The 22,230-nt window shown below is 50.4% G+C and overlaps 2 protein-coding genes across 5 annotated transcripts in view; both read right to left on the reverse strand.

Annotated features, from left to right (window-relative positions):
- Nucleotides 1–14,721, reverse strand: part of DHRSX (dehydrogenase/reductase X-linked) — a 326,527-nt gene extending 311,806 nt beyond the window's left edge. For both annotated transcript variants that reach the window (XM_030806545.1, XM_030806544.1), the window contains exon 1: nt 14,568–14,721. In XM_030806545.1, the coding sequence (XP_030662405.1) occupies nt 14,568–14,676 (109 nt within the window). In that variant the 5' untranslated portion in view covers nt 14,677–14,721. The remainder of the gene's footprint in view (nt 1–14,567) is intronic.
- Nucleotides 99–14,727, reverse strand: ZBED1 (zinc finger BED-type containing 1). Of its 3 annotated transcripts, none has more exons than XM_003260980.3 (2): nt 14,058–14,317; nt 99–4,448 (listed from the first exon to the last, which is right to left on the reverse strand). In XM_003260980.3, exon 2 carries the CDS (start codon nt 4,393–4,395, stop codon nt 2,311–2,313), a length of 2,085 nt encoding a protein of 694 aa, XP_003261028.1. In that variant the 5' UTR covers nt 4,396–4,448; nt 14,058–14,317; the 3' UTR covers nt 99–2,310. The 3 variants fall into 3 exon arrangements, with proteins under 3 accessions (XP_003261028.1, XP_030662403.1, XP_030662402.1); XM_030806543.1 differs by lacking the exon at nt 14,058–14,317 and adding an exon at nt 14,568–14,727 and having other exon boundaries at nt 109–4,445; XM_030806542.1 differs by lacking the exon at nt 14,058–14,317 and adding an exon at nt 14,568–14,727 and having other exon boundaries at nt 109–4,448.
- Between the last annotated feature and the right edge of the window lie 7,503 nt (nt 14,728–22,230).

The following is a 22,230-nucleotide window of genomic DNA, read 5'->3' on the forward strand; positions in this document are numbered from 1 at the left end:
TACAACAAAAATAAAAAGAATAATAATAATAAAAAACCTCCCTCCACTCCCAGGATCAAGGGGTTCAGACAAACTGCAGTCCAGACGGACACGCGGCAGACAAATGAATGAGGAGCTAATTTATTTCTCTGGTTTATTGAACAACAGTCCAACTTTAAAGCATTAAATAAGAGGCAACCATTCAGGAGTGGAACAATGGCTTAAAAATAAAAATGAAGACAGAGCAGGAGCAGTTCACATTTTTCACGTGAGTGACGAAAAGCAAACGACTGTTAGAGACGTAAAGAGAACGTTGGCGATGCTACAGAATTGAGCCCACGGAGGCATGGGCTGCCCTGGGGAGCAACCCCAAAGCCTGCCCCACTGTGTCCCAGCTGCCCTTCTGCTGAGAACACCCGGAGCTGAGGGTTCCAAGTTCGCGGCAGAACCGCTTCACTTAAAAAGAAAGCAAAGGTTATGTGGATTTCTCCCGCGCTTCCTTTTCTACAGACTTAAACGGGCTCAGGACGTAAGGATAATTCTGTGCTGCTTGTAGCCCTGAGAAGTCAGCAGCTGTGAAATGCAGGTAGTTCCTGCTTCACCCTCTGACACCCAGAGTTCTTGGCGTCTCGGCAGAACATTGCCTGGGGATGAGTGGGGTCATCCCTCCTAGACAGCGTCCTCCCCAGCCCAGCTTGTCTTCACGGAGGCAGAGAACCCGCTGCACGTAGAATCCAAGCAATATGCTAAGCCTCGTGAAGTATTTTTCCTCCAGTTAAAAAGCAGTTTTACATGTTGGAAAACGTCTTTCTGTTTCCCTGAATGACAGAAAGCAACTCGCAAGAATCCAGCCACGGAAAACCCCTCCGGGGGCAGTATTTTAAAATTCATTTCCCCTATGGTATTGAGTTTAAAAGAGAAGAATCAAGAGTCCTTTCCGGTAATCAAATCAAAAACACCCTATGTGGAAAAGCTGGCCGCACGGGGGAACTGCACTTTTAGGACTGAGACACCGAAGACATAACCTCCGGACCCGTGAGCCACCCACTTTTGTTTGTTTTGTTTTGTTTTGTTTTGAGACGGAGTCACTCTGTCGTCCAGGCTGGAGTGCAGTGGCGTAGTCTCGGCTCACTGCAACCTCCACCTCCTGGGTTCAAGCGATTCTTCCGCCTCAGCCTCCCGAGTAGCTGGGATTACAGGCGCATGCCACCGCAACTGGCTAGTTTTTTGTATTTTTAGTAGACACGAGGTTTCACCATGTTGGTTGGCCAGGCTGGTCTCGAAGTCCTGACCTCAGCGTGCGCCACCACGCCCGGCCACCGCTCAGTTTTAAGTACCAATTCTGCAAAGTGAATTTCGGCAGGGAGCAGGGAGCAGGGAGCAGAGAGCAGGCTCTCCGGCAGCAACCTGTCGAAAATACAACACATTCCACACCTTTTTTTCTCTTTTTGCTTTTTAAGTGCCTGCATTTTTGTACTCATCTGTCACATTTTTAACCGAACATTTAAAAAAAAAGGTCTCTCTTTTTAAGAAGGGCATTTTGGCTAAAAGGTCTCTTCCCCATTTCCCAGAAGCAAGAGGTCCCCGCTTGCATGAGAATGTAAACATGAATTCAGCGATCTGGACCTCGCAGAAGTCACACATGATGATCGGGAAAGGCTCCTTCGACGCCACCCAGAATGTTCCTGCGTTTCTCCTAAACCCTCCCAGGGAGAACTTGAATCAGACATGGTGTGGGTCCTAAGTATCTGTGAAGGAAGCAACAGCTCCTCTAGGCTCTGCTGCACGCAAGGAGTTGAGCGTTGGCAATTCCCAAGCAGAAGTCGTCAGGGCGCTGGGAATGGGGAGGAAATGAAACCCACTCAAAGCCACCTCTCTTGTGTCTTTTTTTTTTTGAGAGAGCCTCACTCTCGTCGCCCAGGCTGGAGTGCAGTGGAGCAATCTCAGCTTACTGCAACCTCCACCTCCCAGGTTCAAGCGATTCTCTGGCCTCAGCCTCCAGAGTAGCTGGGATTACAGGTACGTGCCATCATGCCTGGCTAATTTTCGTATTTTTAGTAGAGACGGGGTTTCGCCATGTTGGCCAGGCTGGTCTCGATCTCCTGACCTCAGTTGATCTGCCCACCTCGGCCTCCCAAAGTGCTGGGATTATAGACGGGAGCCACCGCACCCGACCTTCTCTTGCTTCTCGAATCTCTTTTTCCACCTTCTAGGTGTCAAAGACAGTGGATGGTCTCTGAGGTTCAAAACCAAGCTGACCGGGTAAGTATTTACAACAAAGCATCCAATGGGCTGCTGCGGGGATGACTTGTAAGACAACCCGCTTCCTCGCTACAGGAAGCTGCTGTCCCTGATGCCAAAGAAACCGCCGCCGACGCCATCCCCCAAGGAGAACACCTGCTCCTGGTCCAGGCCCCACTCCCCCTCGTCCTGGTCCTCGGGTTCCGCCTCCGCCCCACTCCGGGCGTTCTCATACAGAAACACCTGCTCGTCCACGTGCGCGGGAGCCAGCCGGTTCCTCTTGGCGCTGACCACGTTGGCGGCGGAACCGAAGAGACGCTCAGGCACGACGCGTGTGGCCGTCACGCACCAGTACTTCTGCAGCACCTTGGGCAGCAGAGGGAAGAGGGCCAGGCGGTCCGACCACCACTTGAGGGGGTCTTCGTTGAGGCCAAGCACCTTCTGGGACTTGAAGTTGCTCAGCTCCTCCACCACCTGGGCATGCCACTCTTCCTGGTCCTCCACGCCGCCTGTCTGGCAGAAGATCTCGGCCAGCATGTTGTTGATGACGCTGCTGGGCGGAGGCGTGGACGTCCGCATGAGCTTCTTTACAGGAGGCTCCTCGGGCACCGGGAAGATCTTGTCCTCGGCCGGCCGGTAGCCGCCGTCTTTGACCTTGTCCAGCAGGCCCTTGGCCTCTTCCACCACGCGGTTCTCCACCTGCTGCCGCTCGAAGGCGGAGAGGAAGGGCAGCCTCTTGTAGCGGGGGTCCAGGAAGGTGGCGACGTTGAGAAACATGTCAATCTCGGGCGTCTCCTGGTAGGTCTTGGAAAGCTCCTTGGCGATGACCTCCTTGGCCATGCTGAGCTCCTTGGAGTCGGTCTCCTTGATGTTGAGCGTGGTGTTGAGGAGCATGTGCAGCAGCGGCTTCACCATGCTGATGGTGGGGTACTTGGAGGCCGACAGCATCTCGGCCACCTGCTTGAAGGGCTGCAGGAGCTCGACCAGCCCCTCGATGGTGGCCCACTCGCTGGCCTCCAGCATGAGGTGGTGGTTGTTGCTGTCCTCCACCAGGACCCCAGCGATGACGAACTGCTGCTCCTTGAGGCGCTGCAGCATGGCCAGCGTGCTCCCCCACCAGGAGACGCGGTTGCTCACCAGCATGCAGTGGGCCACGTTCTGCTGCTTCTGCTTCTCGTAGAGCATGTACATGGCCACAGCAGACTGCTGGAAGTACTCCACCAGTTTGCGGCAGCGTGACAGCAGCGCCCCCAGCTTCGGGAGCTGGAAGGCCTGCTGGATGCCGGCATTGAAGGTGTGACCCAGGCAGGGCATGTGCACAGCGATGTCCAGTAGGGAGCACGCCTTCACGATGTCCTTGCCATAGTTGGTGGTGGCCCCGAAGACCTTGGCGCTGATGCCCCACTCGATGAAGACCTCATAGAGCACCCGCGTGATGGTCTCCGCCGTGTTCTCTTCGGGCACCTCGAAGGTCTTCAGGCAGCGGGAGCCCACGGACAGGCAGTTGGGGGCGCCCAGGCCCAGGAAGTGGGCGGCCAGCGTGACGTAGGCACGGTTCTGGTTCTCACTCCTCCACATGTCGGTGGAGATACCACACCAGGTGGCCTCGGCCAGCTCCTTCAGGATCACCTCCCGGACGGCCCCGTACTTCTCAGGGATGGCCTTGGTGGAGATGTACTTCCGGCTGGGCAGCTCGTACCGGGGGTCGGCCGTCTTCAGCAGCACCTTGAAGGTGGGCTCATCCACGATGGAGGCCGGGTACAGCCCCTCGCAGATGAGGCCCAGCACGGCGGCCGTCAGCTCCTGCTGCTTCTTGCTGTCGTAGCCGTGGCCGGCCTTGACGGCCAGCGCGTCCTGCCCGGGCTGCTGGGACGACTCGGGCTTCAGCTTGGAGAAGGCGGTGGCGAAGGCCTCACGCATCTGCTCCGTGTTGCTCTTGACGAACTCGCAGAATTCCTCGGGGTGGTTCTTCTCCAGGTGGTAGGATAGGTTGGAGGTGTTTCCAGAGTAGGCGATCTGGGCCATGCAGATGCGGCAGTAGATCTTCTTCCACTGCAGGATGCATCCCTCGGCGTTGGTGTCGAAGCCGAAATACTTCCACACCTTGCTCTTGGCGCGCGGGTGGGCCACCAGCTTCAGGTCTGTCTGGGAGCTCTCCAGGCTTTTATTCTCCATTGCTTCTCCACCGGAGCCTGCTTGCTGGACGGCTGCTCATGCGTGGGGACCTGCTGAGAAGGGCCAAGACAAACACAGCATGAGAAGGGACCCAGGCACGCATGGGAGCCCTGCCGGGGAGACAGCCAAGGTGCCAGGGCAGCTCCACTTTCAACCAAAGGGCACTGGGGCCGGACAGCTGGACCTTCCTTGCGGGTCACTTTTGCAGAGCGGAGGAGGGAACCTAGCGCAGGAACACGCTCTTTCTTCCACGTTAATCTGACTGCAGCAATGCCGCACGTGTCCACATACAGGTTTGCGAGTGAGCACGGCATTTGTGCAGGGCCGTACTTGACAAGTGCCTTTACTTTTTTTTTTTTTTTTTTTTTTTTTGAGACAAGAGTTTCTCTCTGTCACCCAGGCTGCAGTGCAGTGGCGTGATCTCAGCTCACTGCAACCTCCGCCTCCCAGGTTCAAGCGATTTTCCTGCCTCAGCCTCCTGAGTAGCTGGGATTACAGGCGCCTGCCACCACGCCTGGCTAATTTTTGTATTTTTAGTAGAGACGGGGTTTCACCATGTTGGCCAGGCTGGTCTCGAACTCCTGACTTCAGGTGATCCACCCGCCTCGGCCTCCCAAAGTGCTGGGATGACAGGCGTGAGTCACCGCACCCGGCCTGACAATGTCTCTGTCATCGCAGGGGCTTGTTGTTCCTGTTCTAAGAGCTTTCCCAAGCACCTGCCACGTGGGAAAGCCGCGTAGATCTTTTCTGGGGACGAAGCCTACATAGAAGAGTCCACAAGTGGCCAGGCAGACCCCCCACTGCCAACCATCACAGCAAGAATCTCTGTTGAATGCCACCTGAGCTTCATTAACTGCATTAAAGAAGCCAAACAGGACCTCCATCTGGCTAAAGCCAGCTTTCCTATGGCTAAGAGGCATTGCACACTCTTCTCAAACTTTATGGTTTAAAATGAAGCCATGGGGAACGTCACAGGCTTTTTTTTTTTTTTTTTTTTTTGGCACAGGTGCATCCGTGATCTGTAAGCACGTCTGAAGAAGCATGGATTTCTCAATCCCTGGAACTTCTCAAAATGCCTATTGTGTCCAGTCACACCTGTGGGCAGAAAGGCCCAACTGGGCAAATATCACACCTGTGCAAACATCGGGCACTCAGTGTGTGAAGGCTTAGATGACCCAGAAGCCAGTCCCCAGGGTTCCTGTTGAGGTTGAATGCTCACACATACAGGCCCTTCCAGCTGCCACTCAGGAGGCCACCTCTGTGACTGGGTTGCCCAGAATGACAGCTGGGCTTTGTTAAAAGGTGTAATTGTGTCTGCAAGTGTCCAGTACAGTGCTCAGGAGGGTAAATAGCAAAATGCACCACCCAGGCACGTTCAGAGTATTGGGATACAGTCGGTGCAAGGAGGCATATTTCAATGATGACTATAGCGGGTTGAAAAGCGTCCTCCCCTAACCAAAGAAAATCTGTATCCACCTGGTACTTGTGTATGGGACCTTGTTTGGAAAAAAGGGTCTTTGCAGATGTATTAATAATGAAGGTAAGGATCTTAAGATGAGATTATTCTCAATTGGGGTGGTCCTAAATGCAGTGACCAGTGTCCTTAATAGAAGACAGATGAGGAGACACAGACACAGAGGAGAAGACCACATGGAGATGGAGGCAGAGACTGGACTGATGCGGCCACAAGCCCAGAATGCCTGGAGCCCCCAGGAGCTGGGAGAGGCAGGAAGGATCCTCCCCTAGAGCCTCCAGAATGAACTAGATAAAATCATGGTGGATTGAACAGTGGCCCGCAGAAAGATCTGTCCACATCCTAAAGCCCAGGATGTGCACTGAGATCTTACTTGGTTATAAGAAATTTTGTAGATCTAATAAGTTAAGGATCTGGAGATGAGATCATCCGGGATTCGGGTGAGCCCTAAATGCAGTGACAGATGTCCTTATAAAAGAAGAGGAGACACAGACACAGAGAAGGCCACATGGAGACAGACGCAGAGACTAGAGTGATGATGTGGCTGGCCTGAAGCCCAGGGACCCCAGGAGCCCCCAGGAGCTGGGAGAGGCAGGAAGGATTCTCCGCCTAACCCCCCGGAGGGAGCGCAGCCCTGAGACACTTTGATTTCAGCCTTCTGGCCTCCAGAACTGGGAGAGAATAAGCTATGGTTTTAAGCCCTCCAGTTTCTGGTACTTTATTAAAGCAAGGTATTCTGAAGGTTAATTTTGCCCCAAATAACGAGTGGAGGTCTTAGAAAGGCCCCCCGTCTTCACGGGCAGTCGCGGCCTGCGTTGCTGGCTTTCCGTCAACGGTGCCTGCCCAGTGCTTTTTAGGGAGATGCCGCCACGTGCCGGGTGAGCTGGGCATCGCCAGAGCCCAGCAGCGCCACTTCCCAAGACTGGGGTGCAAGGATGGGGGTCCTGTGACCAATGCCAGCACCCTGGTTTGTTCTTAGGTGGCAAGCCAAGAGAATGAATAACACGACCGGGACTTCCAGAAAACGAGGAACCCCCAAGCTGCATCTTCTGCAGCCGAGTTAGGGTGGGGCCCCTGGATTACACAGTCAACAGAGGGGAAAAAGAATCTCAAGAGGCCTCCTAAGTCCGACCTGCGTGACAGGACACAGCTGTATCAGATCCTCCATCATCATCATCATCATCATCATCATCATCATCATCATCTTATTATTATTTGGCTGAAACAGGTTTTGGTACTTGGGAGGAAAAGGTTTACCTTCCATTATTATTATTTGTGCTATTAGGCTGAAAGATGTCCCAGTCCTCAAACAAAAGTTTACATTCTATTTATTATTATTATTATTATTACTATTATTATTATGCAGCTGAAAGCGGTTCTGGAACCTGAAGGAAAGGTTTCTATTCCATTACTAGTATCATTTTTATTATTATTATGATTAGGCTGGAAGAGGTCCCAGTACCAGTAACAAAGGTTTATATTCCAATTATTATTGTTACGGTTGTTATTATTATTAGGCTGAAAAAGGTTTCAGTACTTGTAGCAAAGATTTTTATGCTGGCACCAGGCACAGTGGCTCACGCCTGTACTCTCAGCGCTTTGGGAGGACAAGATGGGTGGATCACCTGAGGTCAGTCAGGAGTTTGAGACCACCCTGGACAACATGGTAAAACCCCTCCTCTACTAAAAATACAAAATTAGCCGGGCGTGGTGGTGGCACATGCCTGTAGTCCAGCTACTCGGGAGGCTGAGGCACGAGAATTGTTTGAACCCGGGAAGCAGAGGTTGCAGTGAGCCGAGATGGCGCCGTTGCACTCTTGCCTGGGCAACAAGTGCAAAACTCCGTCTCAAAAAAAGAAGAAAACAAAAAAATTTATATGCTATTATTACTATTATTTTTAGGCTGGAAGAGGTCCCGATATAAACCTGGAAGAAAAGTTTATACTCGGTTATTATTATCTGTCTGAAAGAGGTCCTGAAAGCTGGAGCAAACGTCCATATTCTATTATTATTATTATTATTATTGTGATTATTTGACTGAACGAGGTCCCAGTGCCTGGGGCAAAGGTTTATATTCTATTATCATTGTTGTTATTATTATTTGGCTGAAACAGGTCCTGGTACCTGTAGCAAAGGTTTATATTATTATATTATTATTATTATTATTAGGCTGGAAGAGGTCTCGATACCTGAAACAAAAATTTTCATTCTATCATTATTATTATTCTTATTAGGCTGAAAGAGGTTCTGGAACCTGGAGCAAAGGTTTTTATTCTATTATTATTACTTTTGTTATTAAGCTGAAAGAGGTCCCAGTAACAGAAGTTTATATTCTAGTTTATTATTATTTGGCTGAAAAAGGTGCCAGGACCTGTAGTAAAGGTTTATATTCTATGATTATTATTAGGCTGAAAGAAGTCCGGGTACCTGGAACAAAAGTTTATATTTTATTATTATTTGGCTGAAAAAGGTTCTGGCACTTCAGTCAAAGGTTTATGTTCTATTATTATCATTATTATTATTATTTGGCTCACAGGTGTCCCAGTACCTGGACCAAAGGTCTGTATTCTATTAATACTATTCTTATTATTACTATTTGGCTCAAAAGAGGTTCTGGTACCTAGAGCCAAGTTTTATATTCCACTATTATTATTTGGCTGAAAGAGGTCCCAGTACCTAGAAGAAAAGTTTATATTCTATTATCATTATAATTATTATTACTATCATTATTATTGGTCTGAAAGAGGTCCTAGTACTGTGAACAAAGGTTTATATTCTATTATTATTCTTATTTGGCTGAAAGAGCTCCCAGGACCTGGAGCAAAGGTTTATATTCTATCATTATTATCATTATTACTATTGTTATTAGTATTACTGGGCTGAAAGAGGTCACAGTACCCTGAACAAAGGTTTATATTCTATTATCATTATTATTATTATTGTTATTATTTGGCTGAAAGACGTTCCAGGAGATGAAGCAAAGGTTTATATTCTATCATTATTATCATTATTACTATTATTATTATTATTACTGGGCTGAAAGAAGTCGCAGTACCCTGAACAAAGGTTTATATTCTATTATCATTAATATTATTATTTGGCTGAAAGACGTTCCAGGACGTGAAGCAAAGGTTTATATTTTATTATCATTATTCCTATTGCTGTTGTTATTATTGGGCTGAAAGACGCCCCAGTACCATGAACGAAGGTTTATATTATTATTAATATTATTGTTATTATTTAGGTGAACAAAGGCTTGTATTCTATTATGATGATCATTATTATTTGGCTGAAACAGGTCTAGTACCTGGAGCGAAGTTTTGTACTGAGAGCCGAAATTCCCACACCCCTAACCAAGTGACTCCTGGATGGAGAAACAACAAGCTCCCTCCCACATGTCTCCTGCTGTCAGAATTCCATGGGACTCCCAGGTCAAGAACCGTCCACATAGTAGGTGGGTTCCACCTGAACCCACGTAACAGCCACAGCAGAGCTGGCCTTCTGCAGTGGGTACCCTCCTTCCTCCTTCCTCCTTCCTCCTCCCTTGCGGCGCTTCCGTGCAAGCAAGGCCACAAATAAAGTTTGCTGCAAACCAGCCTCTAACTGCCTCATTCTTCAAGACTGGTGCAGCATCCCCAGTGGTGGGGGAGTTTGGGGGGACACTCCCCAAAACGCTCTCAGGGGGCCGGTGATTTCACGTTTCCAATTGCACATCCATGAGAGGCCAGTGGATGTGCCTCACATGACTCTTACCAGAACTACACGTCACAAGAGACCAGTGTGAAGAAGCAGAGGAAGGAGCCAGCTGCCGTCCGTCCCTTTGTGGATGAGGCTGACAAAACCCTAAAACTCAGCCACTCTTCTCCCTAAGTTTTTGTTATTTTGGAAATGACAATTACTTTTCTTTTAAAAAACATACAGCACATGGCCAAAGGGTACCAAGTTTCTGTTCGATGGCAGAAATCAGTTTCAGTGACCTACTGCACAGCGTGGTGGCTACAGTTAATAGTATATTACATATTTCAAAATAGCTAAAAGAGGTTTTTATTTTTGGTTTTGTTTTGTTTTGTTTTGTTTTTTGAGACAGAGTCTTGCTCTGTTGCCCAGGCTGGAGTGCAGTGGCGCGATCTTGGCTCACTGCAACCTCCGCCTCCTGGGTTCACACCATTCTCCTGCCTCAGCCTCCCAAGTAGCTGGGACTACAGGCACACACTGCCACACCCAGCTAATTTTTTGTATTTTAGTAGAGACGGGGTTCCACTCTATTGCCCAGGCTGGTCTGGAACTCCTGAGCTCAGGCAATCCACCCGCCTCAGCCTCCCAAAGTGCTGGGATTACAGGCATGAGCCACCGCGCCCGGCCCGCTAATAGAGATTTTAAATGTCTTGTATGCAGTGTGTACTGCTCGGGTGATGGGTGCACCAGAATCTCACAAATCACCACTAAAAAACTTACTCATGGAACCAAACACCACCTGTTCCCCAATAACCTATGGAAATAAAAGACAGAAAAATAGCTAAAAGAGATTTTAAATGTTCCCACCACAAAGGAAAAATAGCAGGTGATAGATATTAGTTTGATTTAATTATTCCACAATGCAAACATACAGCAAAGCATCACACTGTGCCCCATAAATGTACACATTTATATATTTATATAACAATATCAATTGTTTTTATTTACATCTAAATTATATAAATATAACTTATTTGTATTTTATATTTATAGAAAAGTATAAATTATTCTAAAAATATATATATTTAATAAAAATAAAATATAAAAACAATAAATATATTACATACATTTTTGGTAGTAATTGGCCTGTTACCATTACTTTTAAATAGTTGAATATGTTTTAAATTTCTGTTCTAATGTCTAACAGGATGACTTATTGACTGTTATAATCCACAAAAACAAAAACTGTCTGGGGTTCTCATTTTTTTGAAAGGGATTCTATGATGAAGAAGTTGGAGGCCAGGGGCAGGGGCTCACCCCTGTAATCCCAGCAGTTTGGGATGCCAAGGTGAACGATCACCTGAGGTCAGGAGTTTGAGAACCAGCCTGACCAACATGGAGAAACCCCGTCTCTACTAAAAATACAAAATGAGCCAGGCGTGGTGGCACATGCCTGTAATACCAGCTACTGGGGAGGCTGAGGCAGGAGAATCGCTTGAACCCGGGAGGCAGAGGTTGTGGTGAGCTGAGATCATGTCATTGCACTCTAGCCTGGGCAACCAGAGCGAAACTTGGTCTCAAAAAAAAAAAAAAAAAAAAGAAAAAGGAGAAGTTGGAAAACTGCTGTTTTTACTTCTACCTGATTTCTAATAGCCACTGTTCACTACTCATAAAACCAACAAGAATTAACTTTCCCTTTACAGGTTAAAAAAAAAATAGTTTGAAAAGTAGGACTTCTATAAATAGCTTTGTAAGTGGGCCAGTTGGCATATTTTTTGTAAATACTCACTCCTGTGGTACAGCATTTACGAGTCCATTTTGCATCCCAGAAAGTGAAGGAATATTCTGTGGCCTATTATTTACAACAGAACTTTTAAGAAAAATTCTGTGCAATATTGGAACTGGACTTGACTACAGGTACCATCAATTTTCTCTCCTTTGCAAAACTCACTGATGCATCAGAGAAAATGTAATTTCTAAACAGATCACCCTGTTATTAATACTGGTGGGTAGAGACTTTCTTTACTCAATATGATCACTTTCAACAGATTTCAGGCCGTATCAATGTTCAAGTTTTGATGCCATATTAGGATATTAAATGCACTGATTAAATCATCTATTTTAAAATCCAACCAACAGATACACCTTACTGAATGGGCCTCGTGGACAGTCTTAAGAACACAGAGACAGACCCTCTTATAGGAATTCGCAATTTGCTTCTAAACCCACTCTGTAAAGGCATGACCAACATCTATGATTAATTTGTAATTATCTTGTTTTTCCATGATGAACTGTAAGAAGACACCACTTAAGAGTGGATTCCAGCCGCAATTTCTTCCTTCTCATGCCATGTAAGTCAACTCATGTGGAAGGTGTAACCCAGGCATTTCCTTTGTAAGATACCTAAGAACACGCTGCATTTGGAAGTTCTAAGAAAAAACTGCCCTTGCTTCCAATCTGCAGTGGGGAAATTGGCCCTCTTGGTTATTCAAACAGCTTAGCTCAAATGCCCTGGACAAAGTTCAATGTTTCCTCATCAACAGCGAAGGCCTACCAGAGAGAAGCAAATAAAACATGCCGTTTAGGAAGCTGGCCACCAGCAGACCAAGGAAAACAGCATTCCTCCACCGGTATCGAAAATTATTTTTAATCCATACACAGGAAGGGGCTCGATGAGGGCAAGCTACTGAAGTTAATCTTTAGAGAAGGCCATTCTGTTTCGATACACACACGGGTACAGAGTCCCTAGGCAGACACGTGACTTCACCAGAAGCTTGTCCTCTTTAACAACCTTCTGTTGTTATTTCATCAGTAAATGGGGGGAAAAAAAAAGAATCCAGCCCCCCTTTCTAATGCACAAAGAGCAAGTTTTTCAAAGGCCAGTATTTTGGTGAGCTGCTGCAGGGACCCCGGCCTCTTCTGCCAGGGCCCACACAGGCCCTTAAGGAGGTTTAAGGGGACCTTTCTGTAAGCAAAACTGCCCGGATAAACATAATCCTCTGCGAGACTCCACACAATTGTTCAGCAGCTGTAAACCATTCACCTTGCAACTGATTACTTACTTCAAACAAACTTGCTCTCCTGCCCTCCGAAAGCCTGACTACAGTTCCTTTACTCTCCTTCTTCTAAGCACTTGTAATTATGCTAAGTGGGTTTAAAAAAAAAAAAATACTGAAGGCCAGTTTGGCAGAAAAAGAAAAGCTTAGCTCACAGAAAACTCAAAGCTCTTTCTCTGGCTAGAGGCGGGAGAGAGTGAGGCTCATTTTAAAGCATCCACTCCAGGCGCGCTTCTCAAAGCGTGGCGCTGGGACCCCTGGGGTTCCCTCAGTGGGTGCAGAGTGGAAGTCAAAAGTCATTTCACAATAAGGCACCCAAGCACTTCGCCTGGCTGACTCCCAGTCTCCCAGAGGCGTGCAGTAGTGTCTTCCAGAGGCCTCCTGACGTGCCATGAAACTGTCTAGAGAGGCAGAAATAACAGCCCTCTTCTTAGACTGCACATTTAAGACATTCAGGGCAACTCTACACCACCACCCCCACCACACTGACCCTCTGAACGCTCTGTTTTGGAAAACTGTTATTTTTGAAACAAAGTGTCATTTAACCTAACATGGAACTAACATTCCCTTTATTCCAGTTCACGAATAATTGTTTACAGGTTTCTAGGTTTAAATTGAGAATATGGGCCAGGCACAGTGGTGCTCTGTCTGTAATCCCAGCAGTTTGGGAGGCCCAGACTGGAGGATTGCTGCAGGCCAGAGGTGCAAGACCAGCCTGCGCAACATGGTGAGATGCCATCTCTACAAAAAATTTAAAACATTAGCCAGGTGTGGTGGCTCACGCCTGTAAACCCAGCACTTTGGGGGACCCAGGTAGGAGGATTGCTTCGGCCCATGAGTTTCAGACCAGCCTGGGCAATGTAGCAAGACCCTATTGCTACAAAAAAAAAAAATTAAAACATTAGACAGGTGTAGTAGCTCACACCTGTAATCCCAGCAGTTTGGGAGGCAAAAGCAGGAAGATCGCCTGAGCCCAGGAGTTCGAGACCAGCCTGAGCAACACAGCAAGACCCCCGTCTACAAAAATTTAAAACATTAGTCAAATGCAGTAGCTGGTGCCTATAATGCCAGCACTTTGGGAGGCTGAGGCAGGAGGACTGCTTGAGCCCAGGAGTTCGAGAGTAGCCTGGGCAACAGAGCAAGACTTCATCTCTACTTCCTATTACAAAAAAAGAAAAAAAAAAATTAATAAATTCTGAACCTGCAAATCTATGAATAGAAGTAATCTGCATACACAAAACACAGTGGCGGTCCTCACTGATGAGTTCAGACAGTAAACGAGTCCTGCAAAGTTGGAGATCTGTGACTCAGAGATGTTTACAAAGGCCGAGGAAACAAAGTTGCCACTTAACGGGCCTGCCCTCCCCACAAGACCTCCGTGGCTCCCCAGTGCCCGAGACGCCGCCTCTGGGCCCCCTCTGGAGATGTCCTCCGGAGAAGGGCCCATCCTCACTTACCCTGGGGTGGATGGGGGTCGAGGTCCCTGGGACGCCCCCTCCTCCCGTCCGGGGCCTGGCGGGGGCGCGCGGTCACTGGCCGACAGCGGGCGGCAGGCAGAGCCGCCTGAGGTCTTGGGCGCGGGGCGTGCGAGCCCCCGGGTCCCCGGCCATGGCCCGGAGGTGTCAGGGTGCGCCGGGGGGACGGTTGCACGGGGGCTGCTCGGTTGGAGCCCGACCCGCTACAGGCGGGGAGGCCACACGCGCGGGGAGCGAAGGGTCGGGCCGGGCCGGGCCAGGCGCGCAGAAGAGCCGGCGGGGACGACAAGCGCGGGGCGGGGAGGTCCCAGGCGCGCACGCCCCCCCCACCCCAACCCCGGCCCCACCGGGACCCCCGCCCAGCCCCACTTCCGGGAGCGCCACCGCCTCGCCAAGGTCACGCGGAGCCCCCGCGCCCCCGCCCCCCGAGCCAGCCCGCGCCCGCGCCCACCCGGGTCCCCGTTGCCCTGACCCCCGCCCCGCCCCGCTGACCTGGCTCCAGGAAGCCCCCGCGGCAGCGCCGCAGCAGCTGCGCCAGGATCACCGCGGCGCCTGCCGCGTAGACCCGCAGGGCCGCCCGCGCCGCAGACAATGGCGACATGGCTGCCCCGGCCGCGCCGCCGCCGCTTCCGCGCCGCCCGCGGGACTCTGCGCCCGCCCGCCTGGACGGACGGCGGAAACGTGCGCGCCCCGGACCGCCCCCTGCCCGCCCCGGACCGCCCCGGCCTGCGGGGACTCCCCCCCACTCCGACCCCAGACCCCGCCCGGGCCCTCTGGAATCCCGCACCGCCTGCAGGACTGGGGACCCCGAGCGGACGACCGACCCCAGCCAGGACAACCCCCCAGGACCACACACTCCAGCCAGGAACCCCCACTGCAAGGACCATAGACTTCAGCCAGGACCCACCCCCGCCCCCGCCCAGGACCACAGACCCCAGCCAGGACTCCCTCCCCAGGACCACAGACCCCAGCCAGGACTCCCTCCCCAGGACCACAGACCCCAGCCAGGACCAACCCCTCAGGACCACTGAGCCCAGCCAAGAATCCCCCCTCAGAACCACAGACCCCAGCCAGAACGCCACCCCAGGACCACTGACCCCAGCCATGACGCCCCCAGGACCGCTGACCCCAGTCGGGATCCCCCCCTTCAGGACCACAGACCCCAGCAGGGACCACAGACCTCAGCCAGAACCCCCCCCAACCCCCAGGACCACAGACCCTAGCCAGAATCCCCCCAGGACCACAGACCCCAGCAGGAACCCTCCACACCCCCTCCAGGACCACAGACCCCAGCCAGGACCCTTGCCCCTACCCGCAGGACTACAGACCCCAGCAGGGATCCTCACCACCACAAGACCAACAACCCCAGCCAGGACGCCCCCAGGACCACAGACCCCAGCCAAGACCCCCACCAGGGACTGCAGACCCCAGCCAGGACCACCCCAGTACCACAGGACACCCCCAGGACCACAGACCTATACCGGCATTCCCCCCAGGACCACAAACCCCAGCCAGCACCCAACTCAGATCCATCGACTCCTCCCAAGAACACCCCCCAGGACCCCAGACCCCTGCTGGGACCCCCAAGACCACAGACCCCCCACTGGGGCACCCCTAGACTCCCCCAAGAACCCCACCAGGACCACAGACCTCCACCAGGACTCCCCAGGACCACAGATCCTCCCAGGACCCCCCAGGACCACAGACCTCCCCTGGGACCCCCACCACCCGGACCCCTCTCCAGGATCACAGACCCCTACTGGGGCCCCCTTCTAGGACCTCCACCTCCATCAGAACCACCCCCCGGACCACAGGCCCCAGCCAGCACCCCACAAGACCACAGACCCCTGCCAGGACGCCCCCCAGGACTACAGATCCCAGCTGGGACTGCCTCCCCAAGACCCCACACTCCAGCCAAGACCATGGAACTCCATTCAGGCCCCAGCCAGGACCCCCACCATGGGATCACAGATCCACTACCCAGACCCCACAGGGGACCAGGACCACCACGGGAACCACCCTCCCCATCTTAGCCAGAATCATGTAACCCCACGCAGACCTCAGCAGGGACCACAAGGACTTGGACCCCATAGGGAACCCCAGACAACCACCCAGAGCCGTGCCAGGATTATGGACCAGGGCTCCCACAGAGGACTCTGGACAGCTGCAAGGACCATGGACCCCACACCCCAATTCCTGCTGACATCACAGACCCTGCCCCAAGCACAGACCCCACACCCCAGTTCCTACTGAGACCACAGACCCCACCCCAATTCCTGCCAGGCCACGGAAACCACCCACCAAACCCACCTCTTCACTTCCCTGCCCCCAACAACCCTGCAGGGATCACAGACCCCCTTCCCAGCCCCTGCAGAGAACTCTAGACTACTTCAGGGACCACGAGCCCCCTCCCTACCCTGATCCCTACTGGGACAGCAGACCCCTACTCGGACCTTGGTTGGGAACCCCAGACAACCACAGAGTTACCTGGGCTCCCTCAGGGAACCCCAGACCAGCACAGAACCCCCACCCAGACCCTCACCAGGACCAAGGCTGAAATCCCACATGGACGCCTCAGCAGACTCCTGTTGGAATTCTTCATGGATCCCCCCACCCAGACACTCAGACCTTCACCCCACCACAACCCTCCCAGTCCCACACCTGGTCCCCCAGGGGACCCCAGACCTGGCATCCGGGACTCCACACAGATCCTAACACCCTCTGTGTTTGGGAGACAGGCGCCTGGGAGAGCTGGGATGACACCATTTTAATCATCAACTCCATCTTAAAAACCAGGAAGACACATTCCTTGCCGGTCACGGCCCATGGTCATAAGATGTTTACGGCTGAAGAAATGACTTAATAATGCCTCCAAGGACAAACACAGACGACAGCAGAATGTCTGGATGTCGCCATATCGCGCAACCACATATGCTTTTAAAGATAATTACAGTCATGCTTTGACGTGCTTGTGCGCGAAAATGCAAAGGATGGCTCTCTCCAAATCAACTAAGGAATCAATGTCATGCCGTCAGACATAACCTAGCTTTTACGTAGATAAGACAGACCCCTATAGAAGAAAGCTTTGAAACAAACACAAGGTGTTACACCTCTATGACAAAACAGTTTTTCTTTTTCTTTTTCTTTTTTTTTTTTTTTTTTTGTTGAGACAGAGTCTGGCTTTGTGGCCCAGGCTGGAGTGCAGTGGCACAACCTCAGCTCACTGCAACCTCCACCTCCCGGATTCAAGAGAGTCTCCTCTCTCAGCCTCCCTGGTAGCTGAGATTACAGGCATGCACCAGCATGCCCAGCTAATTTTCGTATTTTTAACAGAGATGGGATTTCACCATGTTGGCCTGGCTGGTCTCAAACTCCTGATCTCAGGTAATCTGCCCGCCTCGGCTGCCCAAAGTGCTGGGATTACAGGTGTGAGCCACCACACCCAGCATGTAATGGAATAGTTTCTAATAAACTAAAACTTCCCTGTACTGTTAGGACTTACCTTGAATTACTTCTTGAGCAACATCCAAGAACCCACTCTTGGGGGCTAGATCGGGACCCCTCTCCCGCAACACTGGGACCCTAAATCACCAACCCTATCCTCCCCAGGACCCGGACCTCCACCTTCACTCTAGGTCTGCACCATCACACACACGCCGATGGGCACCCCCAGCCCCTGCCGAGGTCCAAGAGTGAGAATCTCCACCAGCAAGTCACCTGACCCTGGCCAGGAACCCTATCCCTGCTGGGAGCCAGAACCCCACACTCCACATCTCACTGGGACCCTGGCACCTTGCAGGGCCACAACCCATCTGGAACTTTGGCCCCCATTGGGATGCATCCCCACTCCCATAGGAAGTGAACCCTCCAGGCCTCACTCCCCCCAAAACCTCAACAGGCACTAAGGGGCACCTCCAGTGTGCAGGTTGCACCCAGCCACTGGGCTCTGGTGCAGATCTAAGATGATTGGAATACAGAGACCTACCTGGTGACCTCAGGTGTGACCAGGTGTGCTCAGGTGTGGCCCGAGCACCCAGCCAGAAGCATTGGGAAAATCCAGTCACCCTGTCCCCACCTTAAAGTTTTCCCAGGAGAGCTGCCATTGCATGGGGTGTGAAACCGTGACCCCACTGCCAAATTCGGAAGGACCAAGGATTCCGCCAGGAGCAGCAGGGGAGTGGGCTTATTGTAGCCCAACATGCTCCTCCCTTTGGGGACTTCTGGTTAATTATCTAAAAGGATGTTTGTGAGCAAAAGGATAGTGATGTCTAGAGCCATGAATTGGGGGGCTAAAAGCAGAATGCATCACCTGGTGCTTCCAGCAATGGTTTGGGAGACACCCCTTCCTTCCCCGCAAGCCACTTATCTTCTCAGAGGCTCATTTCATCATCTGTCATATTTTGACTTTGATTTCCATGTGAATGTTTTTAGCCACTGCTGTAATAAATGGCCACGAATGTAGCAGCTTGAAATAACACAAAGTTATTATCTCAAGTCTGCAGGTAAGATGTCCCAAAAATGGGCTCAACCGGGTCACTTGCTCAAGGTCACTGATACGGTTTCGCTGTGTCCCCTCCCAAATCTCATCTTGAATTGCAGCTCCCATAATTCTCATGTGTTGTGGGAGGGACCCAGTGGGAGATAATTGATTGATGGGGGCGGTTTCTCCCACACTGTTCTCATGGCAGTGAATAAATCTCATGAGATCTGATGGGTTTTTTTATTTTTTTGTTTTGTTTTGTTTTGTTTTTTTTGAGACAGTTTCACTCTTGTTGCCCAGGCTAGAGTGCAATGGCACGATCTCGGCTCACTGCAACCTCCGCCCCCTGGGTTCAAGAGATTCTCCTGCATCAGCCTCCCGAGTAGCTGGGATTACAGGCACACGCCACCACGCCTGGCTAATTTTTGTATTTTTAGTAGAGATGGGGGTTTCACCATGTTGGCCAGGCTGGTCTCGAACTCCTGACCTTAGCTGATCCACCCACTTCGGCCTCCCAAAGTGCTAGGATTACAGGCATGAGCCACCGTGCCCAGCAATCTCATGGTTTTATAAGGAGAAATCCCTTGGCTCTCTCTGTGTTGTCTGCAGCCATATAAAACGTGCCTTTCACCTTCTGCCATGATTGTGAGGCCTCCCCAGCCACGTGGAACTGTGAGTCCATTAAAGCTCTTTTTTTTTTTTTTTTTTTTTTTTTTTTTTTTTTTGAGATGGAGTTTTTGCTCTCGTTGCCAAGGCTGGAGTGCAATAGTGTGATCTCAGCTCACTGCAGCCTCCACCTCCCAGGTTCAAGCAATTCTCCTGCCTCAGCCTCCGGAGTAGCTGGGATTACAGGTGCCTGCCACCACGCCTGGCTAATTTTTGTATTTTTAGTAGAGACAGGTTTTCACCATGTTGGCCATGCTGGTCTCAAACTCCTGGCCTCAGGTAATCCACCCGCCTTGGCTTAAACCTCTTTTTCTTTATAAATTATCCAGTCTCAGGTATGTCTTTATCAACAACGTGAAAATGGACTAATACACACAAAAGGTCAAAATGACGATGTCTACCCCCTGGGCTCTTAGCAGGAGGCCCTGGAAAGAATCGGTTTGCAAGCTTATTCCCATTTTTAGAAAATGCAGCCTCTTGCTGTCATGGGACTGAAGTCTCCCTTTCCTCACAGATTGTCATAAAAGGGGCGTGGGGAGCACAACCCTGAGCTCTTAGAGTCCTCTCTCTGGTCCTTGAAAGTGTCTGCTCCATCTGTAAGCCAGCTCTGCTTCATCTTGAAGCCAGCAGGGGCCACTTAGAGTCCAGCTCACCATTAGACTCTCACTGACTTCGTGTGCCATGTCCCTTACCTTCTCTCCTCCCTCCAGCCAGAGAAAGTTCTGTTCTTTCAAGGGCTCCCGTGTGATCAGATAGGGCCCACCAAGGAAATCCAGCATACTCTTCCTATTTAAAGGTTCACCTCTGTCATCTCAGCACTTTGGGAGGCCGAGGCAGGCAGATCACCTGAGGCCAGGAGTTCGAGACCAGCCTGGCCAACATGGTGAAACCCCATCTCTACTAAAAATGCAAAAATTAGCCGGCCACAGTGGCATGCACCTGTAATCCCAGCTACTCGGGAGGCTGAGGCAGGAGAATCGCTTGAATCCGGGAGGCAGAGGTTGCAGTGAGCCGAGCTGGAGCCACTGCACTCCCGCCTGGACAACAGAACAAGAGTCCACCTCAAATAAATAAATAAATAAATAAATAAAGAGTTTCTAACCTCCATTGCATCTGCAATATTCCTTGGTGCCGTATCTGACATTACCATAGTGACAGGTTCCGGGGGATTCAGGTGTGGAAATCTTTGGGAAGGACAGGAGATTATTCAGCCTACAGTGGCATGGTTTACAAATTCCTGTCTATTTCAGGATTTCATGAGCACGTTTGAAATTGCATTCACCTAAACCAGAACAGGCCAGGACAGCAGGGGCAGGAGATGCTCCCTGGAGGAGCTTACACGAAGGACACCCCGACTGGAAGAGAGAGAAGGATATTGCGGGGGGGGGGGGGGCCTTGTCCTTAGGACTTCTGGTTGACCCAGGGCCAACTTTCCCATCACGCATCCTAAGCTGAGTGTGAGGATCTCATGAAACACTTCAGGGTCCACAGCAATGCTTTAAGTTAACATCTCTCAAATCAGAAAAAATATATATAATAATACTAAGGAATATAAATCATGCACACAGTCCAGAAAACATGTCTTTTTATCAACACAGTTGTAAGATTTATGAGGTCATAGGCTGGAAGCAGTGGCTCACACCTGTAATCCTAGCACTTTGGGAGGCCAAGGTGGGCAGATCATCTGAGGTCAGGAGTTCAAGACCAGCCTAGCCAACATGGTGAAAACCCGTGTCTACTAAAAATACCAAAAAATTTAGCTGCGTGTGGTGGCAGGCACCTGTAATCCCAGCTACTTGAGAGGCAGAGGCAGGAGAATTGCTTGAACCTGGGAGGTGGAGGCTGCAGTGAGCCGAGATCACGCTACTGCACTCAAGCCTTGGTAACAAGAGCGAAACTCCGTCTCAAAAAAAAAAAAAAAGAAAGAAAGATAAATGAGGTCACACTGTTGCTCAGGCTGGAGTGCAGTGCTGTGATCTGGAGTCACTGCAGCCTCCATCTCCTGGGTTCAAACAATCTTCCTGCCTCAGCCTCTCAAGTAGCTGGGACCACAGGTGCACATCACCATGCCTGGGTCTTTTTTGTTTTTTTTTTGGTAGAAATGGGATCTTGCTATGTTGCCCAGGCTGGTCTCAAACTCCAGGGCTCAAGTAATCCTCCTGCCTCAGCCTCCCAAAGAGCTGGGATTATAGGCATGAGCCACCATATCTGGTATATTTTTTAGTGGAAAAGGCAAAGATGGCCACAGTGTGGCCCTTCAGGGGGCCCGATCCTAAAACATCACTGTGGGTCAGTTCCTGTCAGCCCCTGGTCATGCAGGAGGGCTTCAGTGATATTAGCCACATTCTGAACAGAAACAGCTTGAGGTTTCTCTAGGGAATCTTGTTCTGTTAAATAGCACCTGTGGGGTCAAAGTTCAGCCCACTAGCAACAGTTCCTGATAGCGCAGTGCCTCCCTCCCATGAGATTCTCCTTGAAATTTAGCAGCCTGGAAAGCAGCCTTCCTGGTTGTTGTAAGACATGTGGGCCAGTCTCCCTGCGCGTGGGGACACAGCCTCTGTATCTCTCTCCTATTATTGGTGCTAATTCTCTCGTGCACACAGTAGAATCCCAGTAAATAACCATATAATTCATTGGTAATAATATAATAGACTATTGTAATCCATTTTGATGTCCCATTTGACCTTAGCTGTGATTCATGTTTCCTTTATTCTTTTCTTTATTTTCTTTCTTTCTTTGTCTGCCTTTGTTTCTCTTTTCCTTCCTTCCTTCCTTTCTTTCTTCTTTTCTTTCTTCTTTTTCTTTTTCTTTCTGTTTCTCTCGTTTTCTTTTTCTCGTTTTTCTCCTTTCTTTCTCTTATTCTCTTTTTCTCTTTCTTTTTCTTTTTCTCTTTTCTTTCTTTCTCTTTTTCTTTCTCTTTCTCCTTTCTTCTCTTTCTCCCTTCTCTTTCTCCTTTCTTTCTCTTTCTCTTCTCTCTCTTTTGCTGTCTCTCTCTCTCTGTGTCTCTCT

Source organism: Nomascus leucogenys, chromosome X, assembly GCF_006542625.1.
Source record: "Nomascus leucogenys isolate Asia chromosome X, Asia_NLE_v1, whole genome shotgun sequence".
In the NCBI taxonomy this organism is placed as follows: Eukaryota; Metazoa; Chordata; class Mammalia; order Primates; family Hylobatidae; genus Nomascus; species Nomascus leucogenys.